Source organism: Nicotiana attenuata, unplaced genomic scaffold, assembly GCF_001879085.1.
Source record: "Nicotiana attenuata strain UT unplaced genomic scaffold, NIATTr2, whole genome shotgun sequence".
Classification (NCBI taxonomy): domain Eukaryota; kingdom Viridiplantae; phylum Streptophyta; class Magnoliopsida; order Solanales; family Solanaceae; genus Nicotiana; species Nicotiana attenuata.
In genome coordinates this window covers 471,497-487,510 of record NW_017670498.1, presented here as the reverse complement: position 1 = coordinate 487,510, position 16,014 = coordinate 471,497, and the positions used below count along the sequence as shown (strand labels likewise).

At 35.2% G+C, this 16,014-nt stretch overlaps 2 protein-coding genes across 2 annotated transcripts; one reads left to right on the top strand and one right to left on the bottom strand.

Annotated features, from left to right (window-relative positions):
* The first annotated feature begins 3,624 nt into the window (after positions 1–3,624).
* On the top strand, positions 3,625–6,037 carry LOC109240240. The gene is made up of 3 exons (XM_019406871.1): positions 3,625–4,590; positions 5,001–5,089; positions 5,651–6,037. The coding sequence occupies exons 1-3, from the start codon at positions 4,146–4,148 to the stop codon at positions 5,804–5,806; spliced, it is 690 nt and encodes a 229-aa protein (XP_019262416.1). The 5' UTR covers positions 3,625–4,145; the 3' UTR covers positions 5,807–6,037.
* A 322-nt stretch (positions 6,038–6,359) lies between these two features.
* Positions 6,360–14,650, bottom strand: LOC109240241. The gene is made up of 4 exons (XM_019406872.1): positions 14,375–14,650; positions 13,262–13,472; positions 7,526–12,117; positions 6,360–6,934 (listed from the first exon to the last, which is right to left on the bottom strand). The coding sequence occupies exons 1-3, from the start codon at positions 14,531–14,533 to the stop codon at positions 7,526–7,528; spliced, it is 4,962 nt and encodes a 1,653-aa protein (XP_019262417.1). The 5' UTR covers positions 14,534–14,650; the 3' UTR covers positions 6,360–6,934.
* Positions 14,651–16,014: the final 1,364 nt, after the last annotated feature.

Sequence of the window (16,014 nt, the reverse complement as noted above, 5' to 3'; positions counted from 1 at the left end):
ATCAAACAACGCTAAAACTATTAAATCACATCGGATTCAAGCCTAAGTTTCTTCAAAACTTCCGAAATACGCATTTGATCAAAAACCCGACCAAAACACCTCCGAATGACCTGAAATTTTGCACACACATCCTAAATCACCTAACGAAGCTACTGCAACTCTCGGAATTCCATTCCGACCCTTGGATCAAAATTTCACCTATCAACCGGAAGTCGCCAAAATGCTAACTTCGCCAATTCAAGCCTAATTCCACACCGGACCTCCAAAATAAAATCCCATCACACTCCTAAGTCACAAATCCTCCCCCGAAGCTACTCGAACCACCGGAAATCGCATCCGAACCCTCTAACTCAATAGTCAACATCCGGTTGACTTTTCCAAAGCAAGCCTTCCTTAAAGAGACTAAGTGTCTCATTTTCTACCAAGACCAATCCAAATCAACTCTAACACACCAATTACTGATAATGAAACATGAAGAAGCATAAAATGGGGAAACGGGGCAGTAACTCCTGAGACGACGGGTCGGGTCGTCACATCAACATAATTCGGTCCTTCTAACTTGTTTTGGTTCAAAATTGAGGTAAGTAGGTTGAATGAAGACATGGTTAATCTGAGAGATATTCACATTAAATTAGATCATTAGTTATGTATTTAGAATAATTAAATTCAAAACAACACATTACACATATAACCATGCTCATTGAAAAGTTAGATTCGTTAGGGAAACTTAATTATTCATGCAAAATATATGAGTGATGTAAGATATTGACCCCATAAATTTAAACAGGATCAACTCAGATGGAGAGTAAACTGTTAATTTAAGATAGGTAAATATCACTTCTATAAACTCTAGTTTCATTGAATTAACATGTAACTCAGTTGGAGAGTTAATACAAGTAATCAAATAATTAGAGGCAAAACTACACTAATCATCTATAATGAATTTATCCGATGTGGAAGAAGACATATGTCAACATATAAATTCATTATATTACTGTAAAACATGATTTGAAACAATGGTAATTGAACCCTACCATCACAGATTGCTTTTAAAAAAGTTTCTTTTATTAAAATTTTTTCCAGAAAATAGAAATATGGCCAAAAACCCATCTATGAACCTACCAAATTTGATGTCAATCGGAGTTCGATAGAATTTCAGAATTCTAAAATCAAGACCTATTTCTAGAATTTTGTTTTTTGCGTTTTTAAGAGTTTTTATTATTTTGACTTGTTCAAATCACATAATATACTGATGTATGTTAAAACATGATTTCAGAACTCAAAATAATATTTTTTATTTTTATTTAATAAAAACGTGTTTAGACAAAATTGTAAAAAAAAAACAGTATGTTTTTCACTATTCAAAAACGCCACTGTTCATAATTCTATATGTTAATCCAAAATTACAGAACTCTTATCATACAAAACAGTCAAGTTTTTATTAATATATCACTGTGATTATGTACAAAATCCAACTAAAACAGATAAATGGAATTAATTCACTGTTTATGCATATGTATATTAACCCATAATTACAGAATTAATAGCATTCAAAAACAGTCACGTTTTTATTAAAAGACAGATTGCTCTTGATCAAAAAACATAATTAAACAGACTGTCATTAAATATAACACCACTGTTTATACACGTGTATATTACTTCATAATTTCAAAATTACAGAATTAAGATACTAATAAATACAATCACGTTTTTGACATAGAATAATCATACCAAACATGTATAAATAAACAACACGTTTTATTATTACTCTATTCATGCTGTATTACATTATCTAGTTAGATGTAAGATGGCGTCTGATACCAATTGTTAGAACATGCGCAGCGGAAGCAAGCAAACAATCCAGGCATCAAATACATGTAAACTAGACAACGCAATAATCACAAGATTAGAAGCAATAACCTCTTGAAATAGTTGCACAAATCTTCCAAACAACAAAAATCCAGGGCTGCAGTCTTCCTTTTGCTTTTGGGTGGGCAAGAACAATACAACTCTAAAGTGAGTTATTGGGTGGAATTAGTCTTCCTTTAATAGAGTTATTTTGGCCGAAAATACTCCTACAAAAACGTGTAGGATTCTGCCTTTTTTTAAATAGAATCCTACTCCAACTCTACTAGATGACTTTTCTCCCAAGTCACTTTTTACTCATGTCTTGTCCAGATTTTTACTAGGTGTAGCAGGGACCACAGAAATAATAAGAGGCTACCAATTATAGCATTAATTCGAAATTAACATGAATTAATTCTTACTATAATTAATTACAATTGATTCCACTAAAAAACTGCAATCGAACTCCTCAATATGAATTTCGAAAATTCAACAACACTTATTTTAACTCCCCATGTTAAGATCTCAAATACCAGTTAATTAAATTAAATCACTAAAAATTTAATTTAATCAACTAACTAAATCCTTTACAATCCCGCTTAAATTATTTCATGTGACGGATGCAAAATCCACCGGCCGAGTTTTCACATGAAAACTTATAAGCTTACATAAAGGGGTATCATCAAACTCAAAACCGAGTCATGGATTCTATCAACTAATTATTATTCACAAATGTTATTCGTTATTGTCCAATCTATTAGGCATACACTAACTGTAAATAGAGTTGTACCTTTTGATAATTCAAAAGGGGTATCATCAAACTCAAAACTGAGTCATGGATTCTATCAACTAAATATTATTCACAAATGTTATTCGTTATTGTCCAATCTATTAGGCGTAACTCTAAATAGAGTCGTACCTTTTGATAATTCAAAACAATTAACAAATTAAATTGATCATAATAATTATATCAAGATTAGGAGTATAAGCTCATTTAATGAATTAGAGAAAATGTTTTATATATTCAGTATAAAAACATCTTTTCTCTACTTGGTCCGTTCAATATACACTGAGTATACTAGCACAAGAAGTTGGAGTAAAACTACTCCCATAATCAAGACAAATTATATTATAATCTTGTGTTACAATCATCAAGATATTTTGTCCAACAATATCTTTAATTGTGAACATAGTTTATTAATTATGAGAACCAACAATTTAATCTTCTGTGCATGAGCTAAGACTCCATACACTAAATTGTCTACTACATAACTAAAAGGACACACATGTAACAAATGATCTATTTAAAATAGTACTTTATTGAATTGAATAAATTAAATAAATAATTCTTCCATAAAGAATAAAATATAATACTATGTGTAAACGCATGATTAATAGTATATCTCAACAGATAAAGCAGTAAAAAGTAAGGCTTAGAAATATTATCGATCACGCCTACTTTAAAGGTCATTGCATTCTCAAAACTTAGTAAAATCTCAATTACCTTCGAATATGTTTCACATACCAACCATTTGGATTTCCAAGGATTGGTTTCTTTTAATTCAACTTTCTAAATATACCAAATTTCTTGCTAAACAAGAGGAATTATGGTGGATGTCTTGTTCTTATCCAGAATTTTAAAGGTTTAATTTTGAAAATGTAGTTGATATATCTTTTAAAGATTCCGAAATCTAAGTGCAAATTGATCCACATATCCGTTAACCTAAAAATAAATTCCAATGTAACAGTCAAAACCATATATGCAAAATAATTAAGAAAGAGTAACACGTTCTTCATTTTCCATTTTCATAAGAATAGTCATCGTGAAAACTAAGAACACATATATATATATATATATGCATGCATTTCTTGAATACCCTAGACGCCTTTTCCTTGAAGGCGGATAATTAAATTTAACCCTTATATCATTAATTTTACCTGCAGTTCCTAAAAATAGAGACAAATTTAGTAGCCAAATTCTCCTCCTCTTTTAGGGCCTTTGTTATACCCCCTATAATAAAGAATAAGTTTATGAATCTACAAATTTTCAATTCCTAAGCATGCAACTATTCATTCAATATCTTGTTTGATCGATTAGTAATCCTCACTCTTCATCCCCTCAAATTGCATTTTACCATCTTTTTTTCGGTTTGCGTTATCCTAAATTGACTAGTTTTACGTTGGCTTATCAACTTCTCTCGTAAACCGTGCCGACCGTAACTTATTTGGAATTATATTGTGGTAGAGTTGGTGTTGTTCTTGTTGTTATTTTTTTAACCTTTCTTGCAAAATTCACAAAAATGGGTGGTGAAGTATCTAAGATAAATGCTACACCAACTAGGGTACCCCCAAAATTCCTATATCGCTTAGATGATATAAGAAAAAAAAGGCGTATCAACAGACGAACATCCAAACAGTCTACATCTTTTAAGAAAGAATTGCTTTCTGATCAAGTCCTAGACGAGTATGAGAAAGAAAGCCTAAGAAAAGAGGAGTCTGTTTATAAGGATATGAAAAAAGTAGAAGCAGAAAAGGAAAGGGTAGCAAAATTGATAGAAGCAATTGTTGAGGAAGAAGAAGAAGGGGATCTTGGAAATGTTGAAGATGAAGATAATGACAATTATAAAGATGATGAGAGGGTGATTAAGCGTCATGTTGAGGAGGATAATTGTCCTGGTTCACCAAGTTTTAGAGTTTACTTCACAAATAACAATGTTGAAAACAAGAAGAATGAAGTTAATATTGGTATGTTTTCTTTCAGTAATTATCAAGAGGTAGCAACCATAAAACTGTAGTTACCAATAGAAATATCATTACATATGATACTTAAATGTATATATGTACGGATCATTTGCCAGTTGACAAATTAAAATTTTCCAAACTGCGACGAGGAGAAAAGCTTAATAGACTCTCCTAGACCAACCTTAGAATTTGTATTTCGTGATTCATGATTTAAATAGTATTACACAGTCTATTTACTTAAAAGATTATTCCAAATAAATCTATTTAATAACATTGATTTGTATCCTAGAAAAAAAATGAGAATTGACCTGTTAAAGAAAGTTAAATTACATTGATGATGTCAAAAGTTAATTCTAAGGTCAGTGTATATAACTATAATTTTTTTTCTTTTTACCATTTAATGTGTCATGCAGGTAAGAAGAATGTATTTAAGGACACAACCCCAATTGCAGCTACCACACCAATTGTCCCTATGGTTGCTACCATACAACCATTAACAAAGGTAAGCATATGATTCTTTCTGTCAATTATAGATGGTTTGGAATATTATCTTCCTCAGTATATACACAAACCAGAGATGGAGCCCCTTTTTTTCATTTTCCAATTTTTTCATTTCTGAAAGGACATAAGCTGACCATAACTAAGAAGTCCAATTGAGAATGTGTGCACATTGACGATATTCCACTTCCATAAAATTAGTGAGAGGTGGTTTGGTACACATTAAAATAGAGAGCTATGGAAAACATTACTAATTGTTGTGTTAAAACAGGTAATCTATCAATATGTAGAGTTGAATGAAACTTTTCATTTCTTATGACAGACAGATTTTTTTAAACTATTAGTTAAAAGCTGCAGAATTATCCAGTTTATTCTGAGTCAGTTTTTTCTTCTAGGGAAGTTAATGGACCCACACTGAGGCATGCATCTAACGAAAAAATATTTCGTTAAAGATCAAAGTTGCACAACAACTGGAATAGCGAAACATATACAGAACCAACATCATTTGGCATATAACAAACCAAAAAGATTGATTAGAAGTAAATATGTTTCACATTTCATACAGGAGCCCGTGATCAAGGAGGGGCCGAAGAAAGAAAGGAAGAGGAAGAGTTTTAGAAGAGCTCTGCCTAAGAATCTGTTGAACGTTCGATCATGTTGCTCTGCAGCTCATTCCTCCCCCGACCGTGCCCATCTTCTTCCTGGAAAAGCACCAGCTTGATCACACCACCAGAATTATTGCTTCAAAATTATCCATCACTATTTGTTGGCTATGTCTAATGGTCAACAGGATGTATACGAAAGTTTAGTGAATTTAATGGTAGCTAGTGCACTGTGATTAAGAACTCAGATCAAATAATAGACAAATGAAGAGTATGGATATACTGGTACAAAATGTTTCTTTCCCCTATCTTTACCCATATGCTCAATTCTTCAAGAAAGTTATTAGTTCCTTCTATTTTTTTCGAGTGACAAGGCGATGCATGCACTGCCTTAGGTGTGAGCCAAGATTTTGTTTAATTGATCAGGAGCAATTTGAATTACTGCATACTGGTTTCATATCAGGCAGTTTTTCTTTTCTAGAATGAGATTCCTAGTTTCAGCTTGTTGCTCAAGACCAAATTTTTTAATGGCTCCTCAACGCGCGCATGAGCGAGCGACCGCGCGCGCACACACACTACATTATGGTAGATAAGCATGCAAACTAAGAGAATAATTTTAATTACTATAGAACTGAACAAAGATGCAGAGTGAGGACCAATCTCAAGAACATGGAAATGAGGAATAAAGCTTTTCAGCAATTGTATCCCTTAAGTGCAAATTTAGTAAATTACACAGGAAACCTTAGAGCAGCAAAATACAAAACAAAACGCATTAAAAAATAGAAAGGAGAACTCTCGCCCGATCAGAAAGCAACAGAAATCCCATTTGGCATCTACTGAGGGCAACACCAACCAAAACACTCTCCTAACCATTCACAACAATGTCTCCCTGCCTGCACAAATAGAAGATTTCAGGTTAGTTAATCTTTTGATGTATCTCCATCCACCTGTGAATTAGTAACCACCTCAAATAACTATACCATAAAAAGGACAAATGCATAAGGAAAAGCGAGTTAAGCAGATGATCAAGCTTTAACATCTTTAACGACAACTTTCAAGATTAAGTTTGAGCGTAAATGGGTACATCCCTTTAACTTCATAGATTGTTCCTCTCCGCCAATCTTCACGATATAACTAATAAATGGCCTGAATATAAGAGAATCCATCTGTGCTCCCTGTAAAAAGAATGTTGCACTTACGATATAACTAATAAATGGCCTGAATATAAGAGAATCCATCTGTGCTCCCTGTAAAAAGAATGTTGCACTTACCCCTGCAGAGAAGCAATTTCCCACCAAAGCCAAAGAAAAAAACCCCTCCACTTATTTGACAAAGATAATAATGGAAGTCATATAGCACAGCAAGTCAGGTCAATAAAAGGAAATATAGAGCCAGACGAAATTGCAGATCTCATTTCAGCTTAGGATCCATCACAACAAAAGACGAGGCAATCCAAAAATATCAATAAACTGTGATTTATGTTGGCTAGCAAGATAATAATTATCCACTACAAGACCAAATTATGTCAAAAGTAGTACTCCCTCCGTCTAAAATTATCTGTCATGTTTCAACATTAATTATTATAATCTTTTTTTATTGAATATCTACTCTATTTACATGCTATCTCTATATTCAAGAACAATTACTATTAAGGGTTAATGGGATTTTGTCTTGAATTTCTTAAATGACAAATAATTTGAGACAACTATTTTTAGAACTACGACCGATAATGTGAGACGGAGGCAGTATATTTCAGGAAATGACGAAAAAGCAAAACAAAAATTTTACAAAGCCATCAAGGGGTGCATAATGAGTGGATTTTTGTATCCAATAAATACCTATTCGGAAGTGAAGGCAGCAGAAAGGAATTCTTCATCCTCCAAAAAAATTTGCAGATTCTTTGTTTTCATTAAGAACCCAACAGCAGCCTCATCGAATTCCAGGATGAATCCCAACGTGATCAATTCAGCCAGTTGATGCACATAATCTTCTTTCTCCCTTAGAATTCCCTCGGCAACTACTTCTGAGAAATATGTAGCAAACTCGAGCTTACATCTGTAACCACCAGATTTGTCCAGCTTCTGTATAAAGATCTTTGCATTTTCTCTTTCCCAGCACATCATTCGGCTCACTTTCACGTTCAGGGCATCACCAGAAGAAAGTGACAGACTGTAATCCATGGTTATTGGTTCCAATGTCACAAAAATACTAACATCCATGAGGCTTTTGAGAGCTTCATGCCTCGTATGCGCTTCCATTTGAAGTGAAGGTTCAGCAAGGAAGCCAAGGATTAACTTAAACAAACCCTTTCCGATGAAGATTTCCTTCGGCTGCACCTGCTCAAGTCCAACACAATTAACAGAAGACAAGCCATTTTTCAGAACAGATTCAGACAAATTACGAACACCAATTAAGCCATAAATTTCAAGCAGCTTCTGCCGAGGCAAAGATGGCAAACTTGGTTGTGGATACCAAACGAACAAGGGATGAGAAGAAGACTGTTCAAATAAATCCTTCAGATAGAGATCATCAGCAATAAAAACATCACGTTTATCAAGCACCAAAATTTCGTTCGAGCCTGAACCCACGGGTAGTTTTGACAAGTTCTCAGATAGAAATTTCTCGGTTCTTGAGCTCCAGTGCTTCACAATGAACTCCCAGAAGGTTTGACACTCTGATTGTGACAAACTGCAGTCCGCGTCTTCCCATGACTTCCAAAGCTTGAGAAAATCATCAAGAGAAGGATTGCTTTTGACACCTAATTTGGAGAAGAAACTGAGCAGTTCTTTGTCATAGTGCTTTTCTAAAACATGCAACTGCAGGCCAAAGAAACCACTTTTGTCGTGCNGAACACAATCATCAGGATTCACCCACTCTCCATCATTATCACCATTGGGAATCCATATGTTTCTAGGATCTTCTTTAGTTGGTTCCCAGTTGAACTTACTCAAGTACTTGCAAATCCGAGTGATAGTGACGCTGCAGGAGTGGCAATCAAGGTAATCGGCAAGCAATGAGCATCCATCTCGAATTTCAACCACAACACCAAGAGACTTCAGCTCATTCTTATATGACCCAATGTCAGAGCCATAAAATTTATCATCGATGAAAGGACCATCTTCTGGCTGTAAGAGAGGATTCCACTGGGGACCAAACAACAAACACTTATCAGGAGACCTGTAACCAGCACTAGTCTTCATCCATTTTCTAGCAAGTTTTGACCGCAACGTAGCAATTTGATCAGCATTATGCCCCATCTCCAACTTCCGCAAGCAGTCTAACAACGAGAATGCAACTGGAACAGTAATGACGCTAGGGTCTTCAGGTAAATGAAGGCTTTCAGGCACAAACTTTACCCCACTTNCTCTATCAACACCAATTCGAGTGCGCAACCACTTGACCTCGTGAAAGCAGCTCTTGAGCTCTGAAGGAAATTTAAAGCTGGCTGCCTTCAGCTTTCTGTAGCATGCAAGAAGAGAAAGGGCACTATCCTTGTTTAAGGCACCCTTCGCTGTCTGCTGCCTAAAAAGAGAAGCAAAAGCTTTAGTTGCCTCCTCAAAATTAACAGCCACCCCTAGTTTCTGCAACTCGCTTTTATATGACAAGATATCGCTTCCATAGAAGTTTGTATCAATAAGAGGGAAACTGCCAAAAACCTGCAGCAGGCAGCCCCACAGAGGATCAAGCAAAAAACATTCAGCTGGAGATTTGCAACCCATGTTTACGGTCTTCACACATTTGCTATCCCTAAGTGCCCTGCATATTTTATCAGATGAACTCAAATGGTGAATGCACTTAAGAATCATGAGCAAAGCATCAGAACTCAGGCAACCTAGGCGTGCTGGAGACCTCAGGTTGTCAACAACAAGCTGGTAATTTTGCTTGAAATCAAAAACCACTCCAAGCAGCTCCAGTTCTGTTCTAAAAGAAAGAATCTCATCACCATAATGCTTTTGGTCAATGAAAGGGATGTCACTGATATGTGAGGCAGCATTCCACTCGCTGTCAAAGAAAACAGATTCCAGCGGGCTCTTATCACCTTGAGTAGTCCGCAACCACCTTCTATCATTAATGCTATTGATGAAGGTGTCTGGGGAGAGATATTTCTCCCTCAAATACTTGATGAAATTGAGTATTGACATCACTTGGCCTTTGGTTAAAGTAGAATGAGTTGCCAGAGACATAAAATGTTCTCCAATATATGTACATGCCTCTTTAAATTCAAACATGACACCAGCTGTACTTAACTCGTCCTTGTACTGTATTAGTTCACTGCCATAAAATCCCTGATCAACTAATGGAATATCTACAAGAACTGATCCATTCTGCAAAAGATGTCCCCATGATGAAGTATGGAAGAATGATTTTGATGGAGGCCTGTAGCCTGGGCAACCACTCAGAGATACCCTCAACCAGCTTCCCTCCCTTATGCAGGTTAAGAATCTTCTAGGCAAGGAAAACACATTCATTTTCATTTTACGAATCCATGCTAGCATCAGCAATGCATTTTCCTTGGTTAGTGGAGAAGACAAGCTGGAAATTGCTGCATCAGGAGGAGGTAAGTCAGGAATGTCCATAGCTGCAACATAAATTTTGAGAAATCCCAGAAGCTCTTTGTTGCTGGTACAAACTCCAGCATAGCTGCCGGAATGCAAATAATCTTCTCCAAGCTCAACATAGCCTTCATATCTCCACGGGTTTGAACCAATCAGCTGCACCCATTTACTTCCATTAGCAGGCACAAGGACCCCTTTCCTTTGCCTGGCAACATGTCCATAGTTATCAACAAGCGGCATTTTACTACTTAGAGTAGCAACTTGTTCTTTAGATAAATAATTTCTCGCAAGGGACTGATGTAAGAAGTGGCAAAAAGCCACGGCAAGTTTTTGATCATCACTGAGTGAGTTAAGAACCAGAAGAGCATAATCATACACATTTACAGAGCTCACCTTGACCTCATCTCTAAGCCAATCCAAAACAGTCTGCCAGTTAGAAAGACTCCGGACTGCTTCTTGTGTTGATTTGGCAAAGAAAAGATGATTGGAAAAACGAAATTCTGAGTTCCAGTTGATCAGCCAAGAGATGTGACCAGACTCCCGAGACAAAAGCAGTGAATAATCACCATTCAATGCCTCATGTATGCTACATAAAGCCACATCATTATCGTCATCAACATATTTCAAAAGTTGTATTTTCATCATCTCAGTTGTCTTGAAAGAAGACAACCATTTCTCAGCCACAAATGATAGAAGTTTTAAGTAAACATCCTCTGAGACACCCAAAACAAGATTGGAACTCTGAATACACTTTGCATACCATTCATTGTCAACTTTTTTCACCTCCAAAAAGTTTAAAATGTGGTTGTACATCTCCTTATCAAAAGCAGAGTTGACGATGAATCTTCCATGGGACGAGATGTTGTGCAATATGACTCCCTGCTTCCTCGCCTGGTTCAGCAGATCCCAGAAAGCAGGAATCAGCCTACCGACATCATTGGGTTTCTGGAAGAACTGTTGTTCCATGTATGATTCGCATGGAATGATACTTTCATCCAGCAGTTTTCTTTTAATAGAATCTCTCACGTCGTTAAGAATTGGATAAGGAGATGCGTTGACTGGTAAAAAGCGAAACATATGAGTAAGAGTAGAAACTGGAGCACCTTCATTAGCTCTCACAAGCAATGTGAAAGCACTGACAAAAGCAGAAGGGACGCAGTCAAGAATGCCCCGGTTCCATATGTCATCAAGAAGGATTGTCTCCCTTGATGATGCTAGAAGAAAGTCAGCCTGAATTATGAAAGGGAAGTTTGTGACCATATCCGTGGGAAGAAAAGCATAAATCCCGGGGGAGCTGGTTCCCCTGTTGAGGCGCTCTCCATTGGGAAAAGCTAGAGTGATCACCCACTCATCGACATCCATTCTTCTATCCACCCTGTGCTCCCGCCTAACAGGAAATTTCTGTTTCCACATGTAGTAACTGCATTCCCCAATAACAGATTTTTCATCAGCTGAGAGATGGAGCATGTAGGATTCAGCATCAATGTTCTTCTTCTTAACAAAATCGGTCTCACTTGAAATTGAAATAGCACTAACTGTATTAAGGCTGGGATCCTCATTGTCTTCCCTGACAGAAAGCTTCTTTATCTTTGAAAGAAAGAGAAGAACTTCAGGATGGATGCTTGAAAGCTGCTGCTTAACAGGTTTCACCTTGTCAGGTTTCAGTGGTAGCACTATAGTTGTGGCTGGAAGGGTAGCAGAAGACCCATAGATTTGTTGTATAACTGAAAGAGTTGGGTTTGCCTCCACCCATTCAGGTACAATATAGCCTACATTGCAGTGCTGGCAAGGTTCCTCGCTGAATCGTATCTGGTACCCATTGCTGAAGATGTAGGGCTGCGCAGTGATGAGAAACACACTCTTGAAGCCAATGCCTGAGAGAAGAAACACACCAAGAAGTTTTAGAAACAAATTACAACTACAGATGAGATATACGCACCTTCAATTAAGTAAGAATAACACAAGAAGATCAGCCAAATGCAAATGCATTACACTGCCGGGAATCGATCAAGTATAGAAAGACCGATTTTCTGTTTCAAATGCTAATGTAATATAAAATGAAGAAGCAGCACAAGGACAGGCAGGTATAAAATAAATGAGAACGAACATGACTTATTTAAGTTAAAACGAATACATTTTAAGCTAGTATCTGACGGGAGAAAATTGTATGCTCTTCTGTTTGCAAAAATCATGTTTGCAGTCTCTTCTGAGTGCATACATCCAAACATTGGAGTGTCAGATTTTACAGATGGGAGAATAACACAAAGCAGAACTATCACCTGCATCTCAATGCTGGGATGTAAACTGAAATATAATGTTTGTAGACATATCTTTTAGGCACCAAAAAGAGGGAAGATGAGGTTAAAACGAAACAAACCTAATATTATCTAGAAAAGATGCCATTGATCCACTTATCAAAATAATAATAAGATATCATTGTTACTCTTTTTTAGTGTAGAGGAAAGAGGGGGAAAATGTGATAAGGTAGAGGAAGAGAAAAGAAATATAGCACTTCATTGCAATGAAAGCAAGGTCTTACTTTTTATCAGCTTACAACCCAGTTAGTTTATTTTTTAAGAACAACCCAGTTCTCTTTTCAAACAGACATGGTTCAACTGATTATTTGGATTTCAATTATCGAAGTCACAACATGAAAGCAATTATCTCTCAAAAATAATTTTTTGGTCAGTCAAGCTCAAAATGTAGGGGGAATGAAATCAGTTAATTCACAAAGTCTCAATCCCATACAAGTTAGGTTCAGCTTAATATTCCATCTGCTCTATTCAGGCCGATCTCATTCCCATACAACAAAATAGTCTCCTAAAACAAATTAGGAATTCTCTACAACTATTAAGTTCTCTAAGCATAAAGGCAACCAGCAGGTATGACAAAGAGCAGCAGCACTTCAAAATTTTCAGTAATTAAACTAGTAAAAGCAAATACAGCCCGAGCCAAAAATACACAAAAATGAACACACGATCATATATCAAAATTTAGGAACAACCAATTATTTATTACCTTTCTCGCCGATGTAGCCACGTTTGCGATTGCCCTTCTTAGTAGAACGTCCGACGCTGCAAATGGACTCGATATTTTTGCGGGAGAATCCTTTCTCGTTATTGAAGATTAAAAGCGTCGCCTGAGCTCCGGTGTCCGTTATATCTTTGGAAGTAATCACAAATTCCAGTGAGGGGTCCACGCCTTCGTGGTACTCGTTATCCTCCGCGTTCTGCAGTTACGAATTACAACTATTTATTAGTTATACGGATTAAATATTATATTATGTATATAAGATTAAATTTTATTTTTATGTCTATAAATTAGATGATAAACCCCCCTGAACACGTGCGAATACGGGTATATAGCTAAACTTTTTACTATTTATATATATTAAAATAATAAATAAAACAGAAATACAAGATAAAAGCATTAAAAGTGACACCACTTGTAACAAAACAGTTCAATAGTTTAGTGGTTGACAATTTCAAGTTTGATGCAAGAGGTTTTGGGTTCGAACAAAATAAGGAAATGCTAAAATTGGAAAAGCGAGGATTTTTGTTAGGGGCTATAAGTAAACATTTAAAAATATTTTATTAAAATGAGCATGGTTTTTTCAAAAATATAATGCTTGCTTCACTCTAACGTTGTTAACCTTTCTCAAAACTTATTGCAATCCAAACATCTTCATACTTTATACGACTAGCTACATTTAGCCAAACAAAAACTAATTAACAAAATGATTTCTTAAAACAAAACCATATTTTATACGAAATTTTCGTGTAAGGATAGATTTTCATTGTACCGGATACACCATTTTCTCCTCTCCTTTTTTCCGACAACCCTTTTGAGATACCTTGATGTTTAAAATTTGTTTTCAACAATAAAATTATATTTTTGATTGATGAGAAGCAAATGTAATTTTAATCAATATATAAACATTGTTATTAACTTGTAATGCCTAAGGCATCGCCAAACATTATGTCCATGTACAATTTTATTACATACTTTGGAAAACTTTTTGCTGGTAATTACAAGTGCATCATATTAGTAGAGCCACAGACGTTTATACCGATGGATGGAAGAAGATATATATATATATGGCGAGTAGAATGCAGAGAGATAGAGAAAAACCTGAACAAGTTCCATGAAAAAGTGAACATCCTTAGCGTAAAGTTCAGCAGAGAGATTTTTGACAGCTTGATGAAGGTCCTCAGTGAGTGGATTAGTTTCACCTCCAATGGAGAACTTGCTTCTCCTTATTTCTTCAATGTGCTCTTTTGCCGTCGCCATTGTCGATCGTTTGATCACTCACTTCTCACCCAACTCAAATAAAATGTGATTCTTCTTTCTTCTAGCAGAGAGAAACAGAGAAATATTAGCAGTACATGAGAGGTTGTGTCTCAACTTTGAGGAATTTATAGAGCGGTAGCGAGTAGATGGAAAGTTTTGAACTGGTTGAAAACCCACTGCATGAAGGAAGCTCATCGACTCTTGGGGCTCTGTGACACGTTTGTGCTGCTTTTTTTACCATATTCATTTTTTTATTTCTTGAAGCAAGGGTAATATTTATCGCAATTGATTTTACCTTTTACCAAAAGTAAAATTTAATCTTTTTATATGTGGCTAATCTTTTTTCTCGACGGTTTTGGACTTATTTGTTGAAGATTCTTCTTTCTCGTTTAGTAGCATACACAATGTAGTCATAATGAAGTCTCGTTTAGGGGGAGAATTTTTTAGACAAGTATTAGTCTGCTACTTGTGTGTGTCTCGCTTTATAATGTTGTTCTCTCGATATTTTATACTCTCTTTTATATAGTGGGTTGTTTTATCTCCGCTTGTAGACGTAGGCTAATTAACCGAATCACGTTAAATGTTTATATCTCTTTGGTATATTTCTCTTTTATTGTCTAATTTATCGTTGTTAAAGATATATTTTGTTAGCTTCCGCATAACACCTGATTATTCCGGTCCTAACAATATCGGGTGGATTACTTTTCGAAATTTGGTGGTCTTTACAAGTGATTGTTGTAATACTTAATTTCTTAGCTGCGGTTTGGTTTCAAAACAAAGTTTTCTCAAGATTAATCTTGTGATTATAGTCCTGACTATTATCAGGATAGATAATTCTATGTTTTATAGGGTAATTCATGATTTATTATAAATTGTATTCTAGTTTTAATTAATACACGTAATTTATAAACACTAAGAGTCTGGTTGGAAAGTCAACCTGTAATTGGAATTGGTGTAATAACTAGGGCAGTAATTACACAGCTGGGTAATTACGATGACCTGTTTGTTTGTCATAGTGTAATTACAAGTTTACTGTTTGGTTGCACAAGTGTAACTACACAGTTAGATTAAATTTCAAATTAAGTAATTATCAAAACTTAAAAGGTAATATAATAAATATATGCCTATAAATTTTCACAAGTATAAATGATATTATATTTTGTATTTAAGATGTGTATTTTTTCGTGAATATACATTAATTTAATAATCATATATTTATAACTAAGACTGTAAGAATAATATATATATATTTAAATTAATAATATTAGTTTAGATACTTACAAAAATAAAATATACGTTTTGTAAGAACATCATGGAATTCATGTTTGATAAAATAAATTAATATTTACAAATATAATGTCATAACATTATTCAAATGTTTGACAAAACTAATCTATCAATTCTAACTAAAAATGAACAATATGTAATGTCAGCCAATACTACTAAAACAAGTCAATTGAAACAATGAATATAACACAATT

Bases quoted from the DNA above. Each gene is read 5' to 3' on its own strand.
- LOC109240240 (XM_019406871.1), top strand. From the start codon at position 4,146: ATGGGTGGTGAAGTATCTAAGATAAATGCTACACCAACTAGGGTACCC. The intron at 4,591-5,000 runs GTATGTTTTCTT...TGTGTCATGCAG, and splicing joins GAAGAATGAAGTTAATATTG to GTAAGAAGAATGTATTTAAG. The intron at 5,090-5,650 runs GTAAGCATATGA...CATTTCATACAG, and splicing joins CCATACAACCATTAACAAAG to GAGCCCGTGATCAAGGAGGG.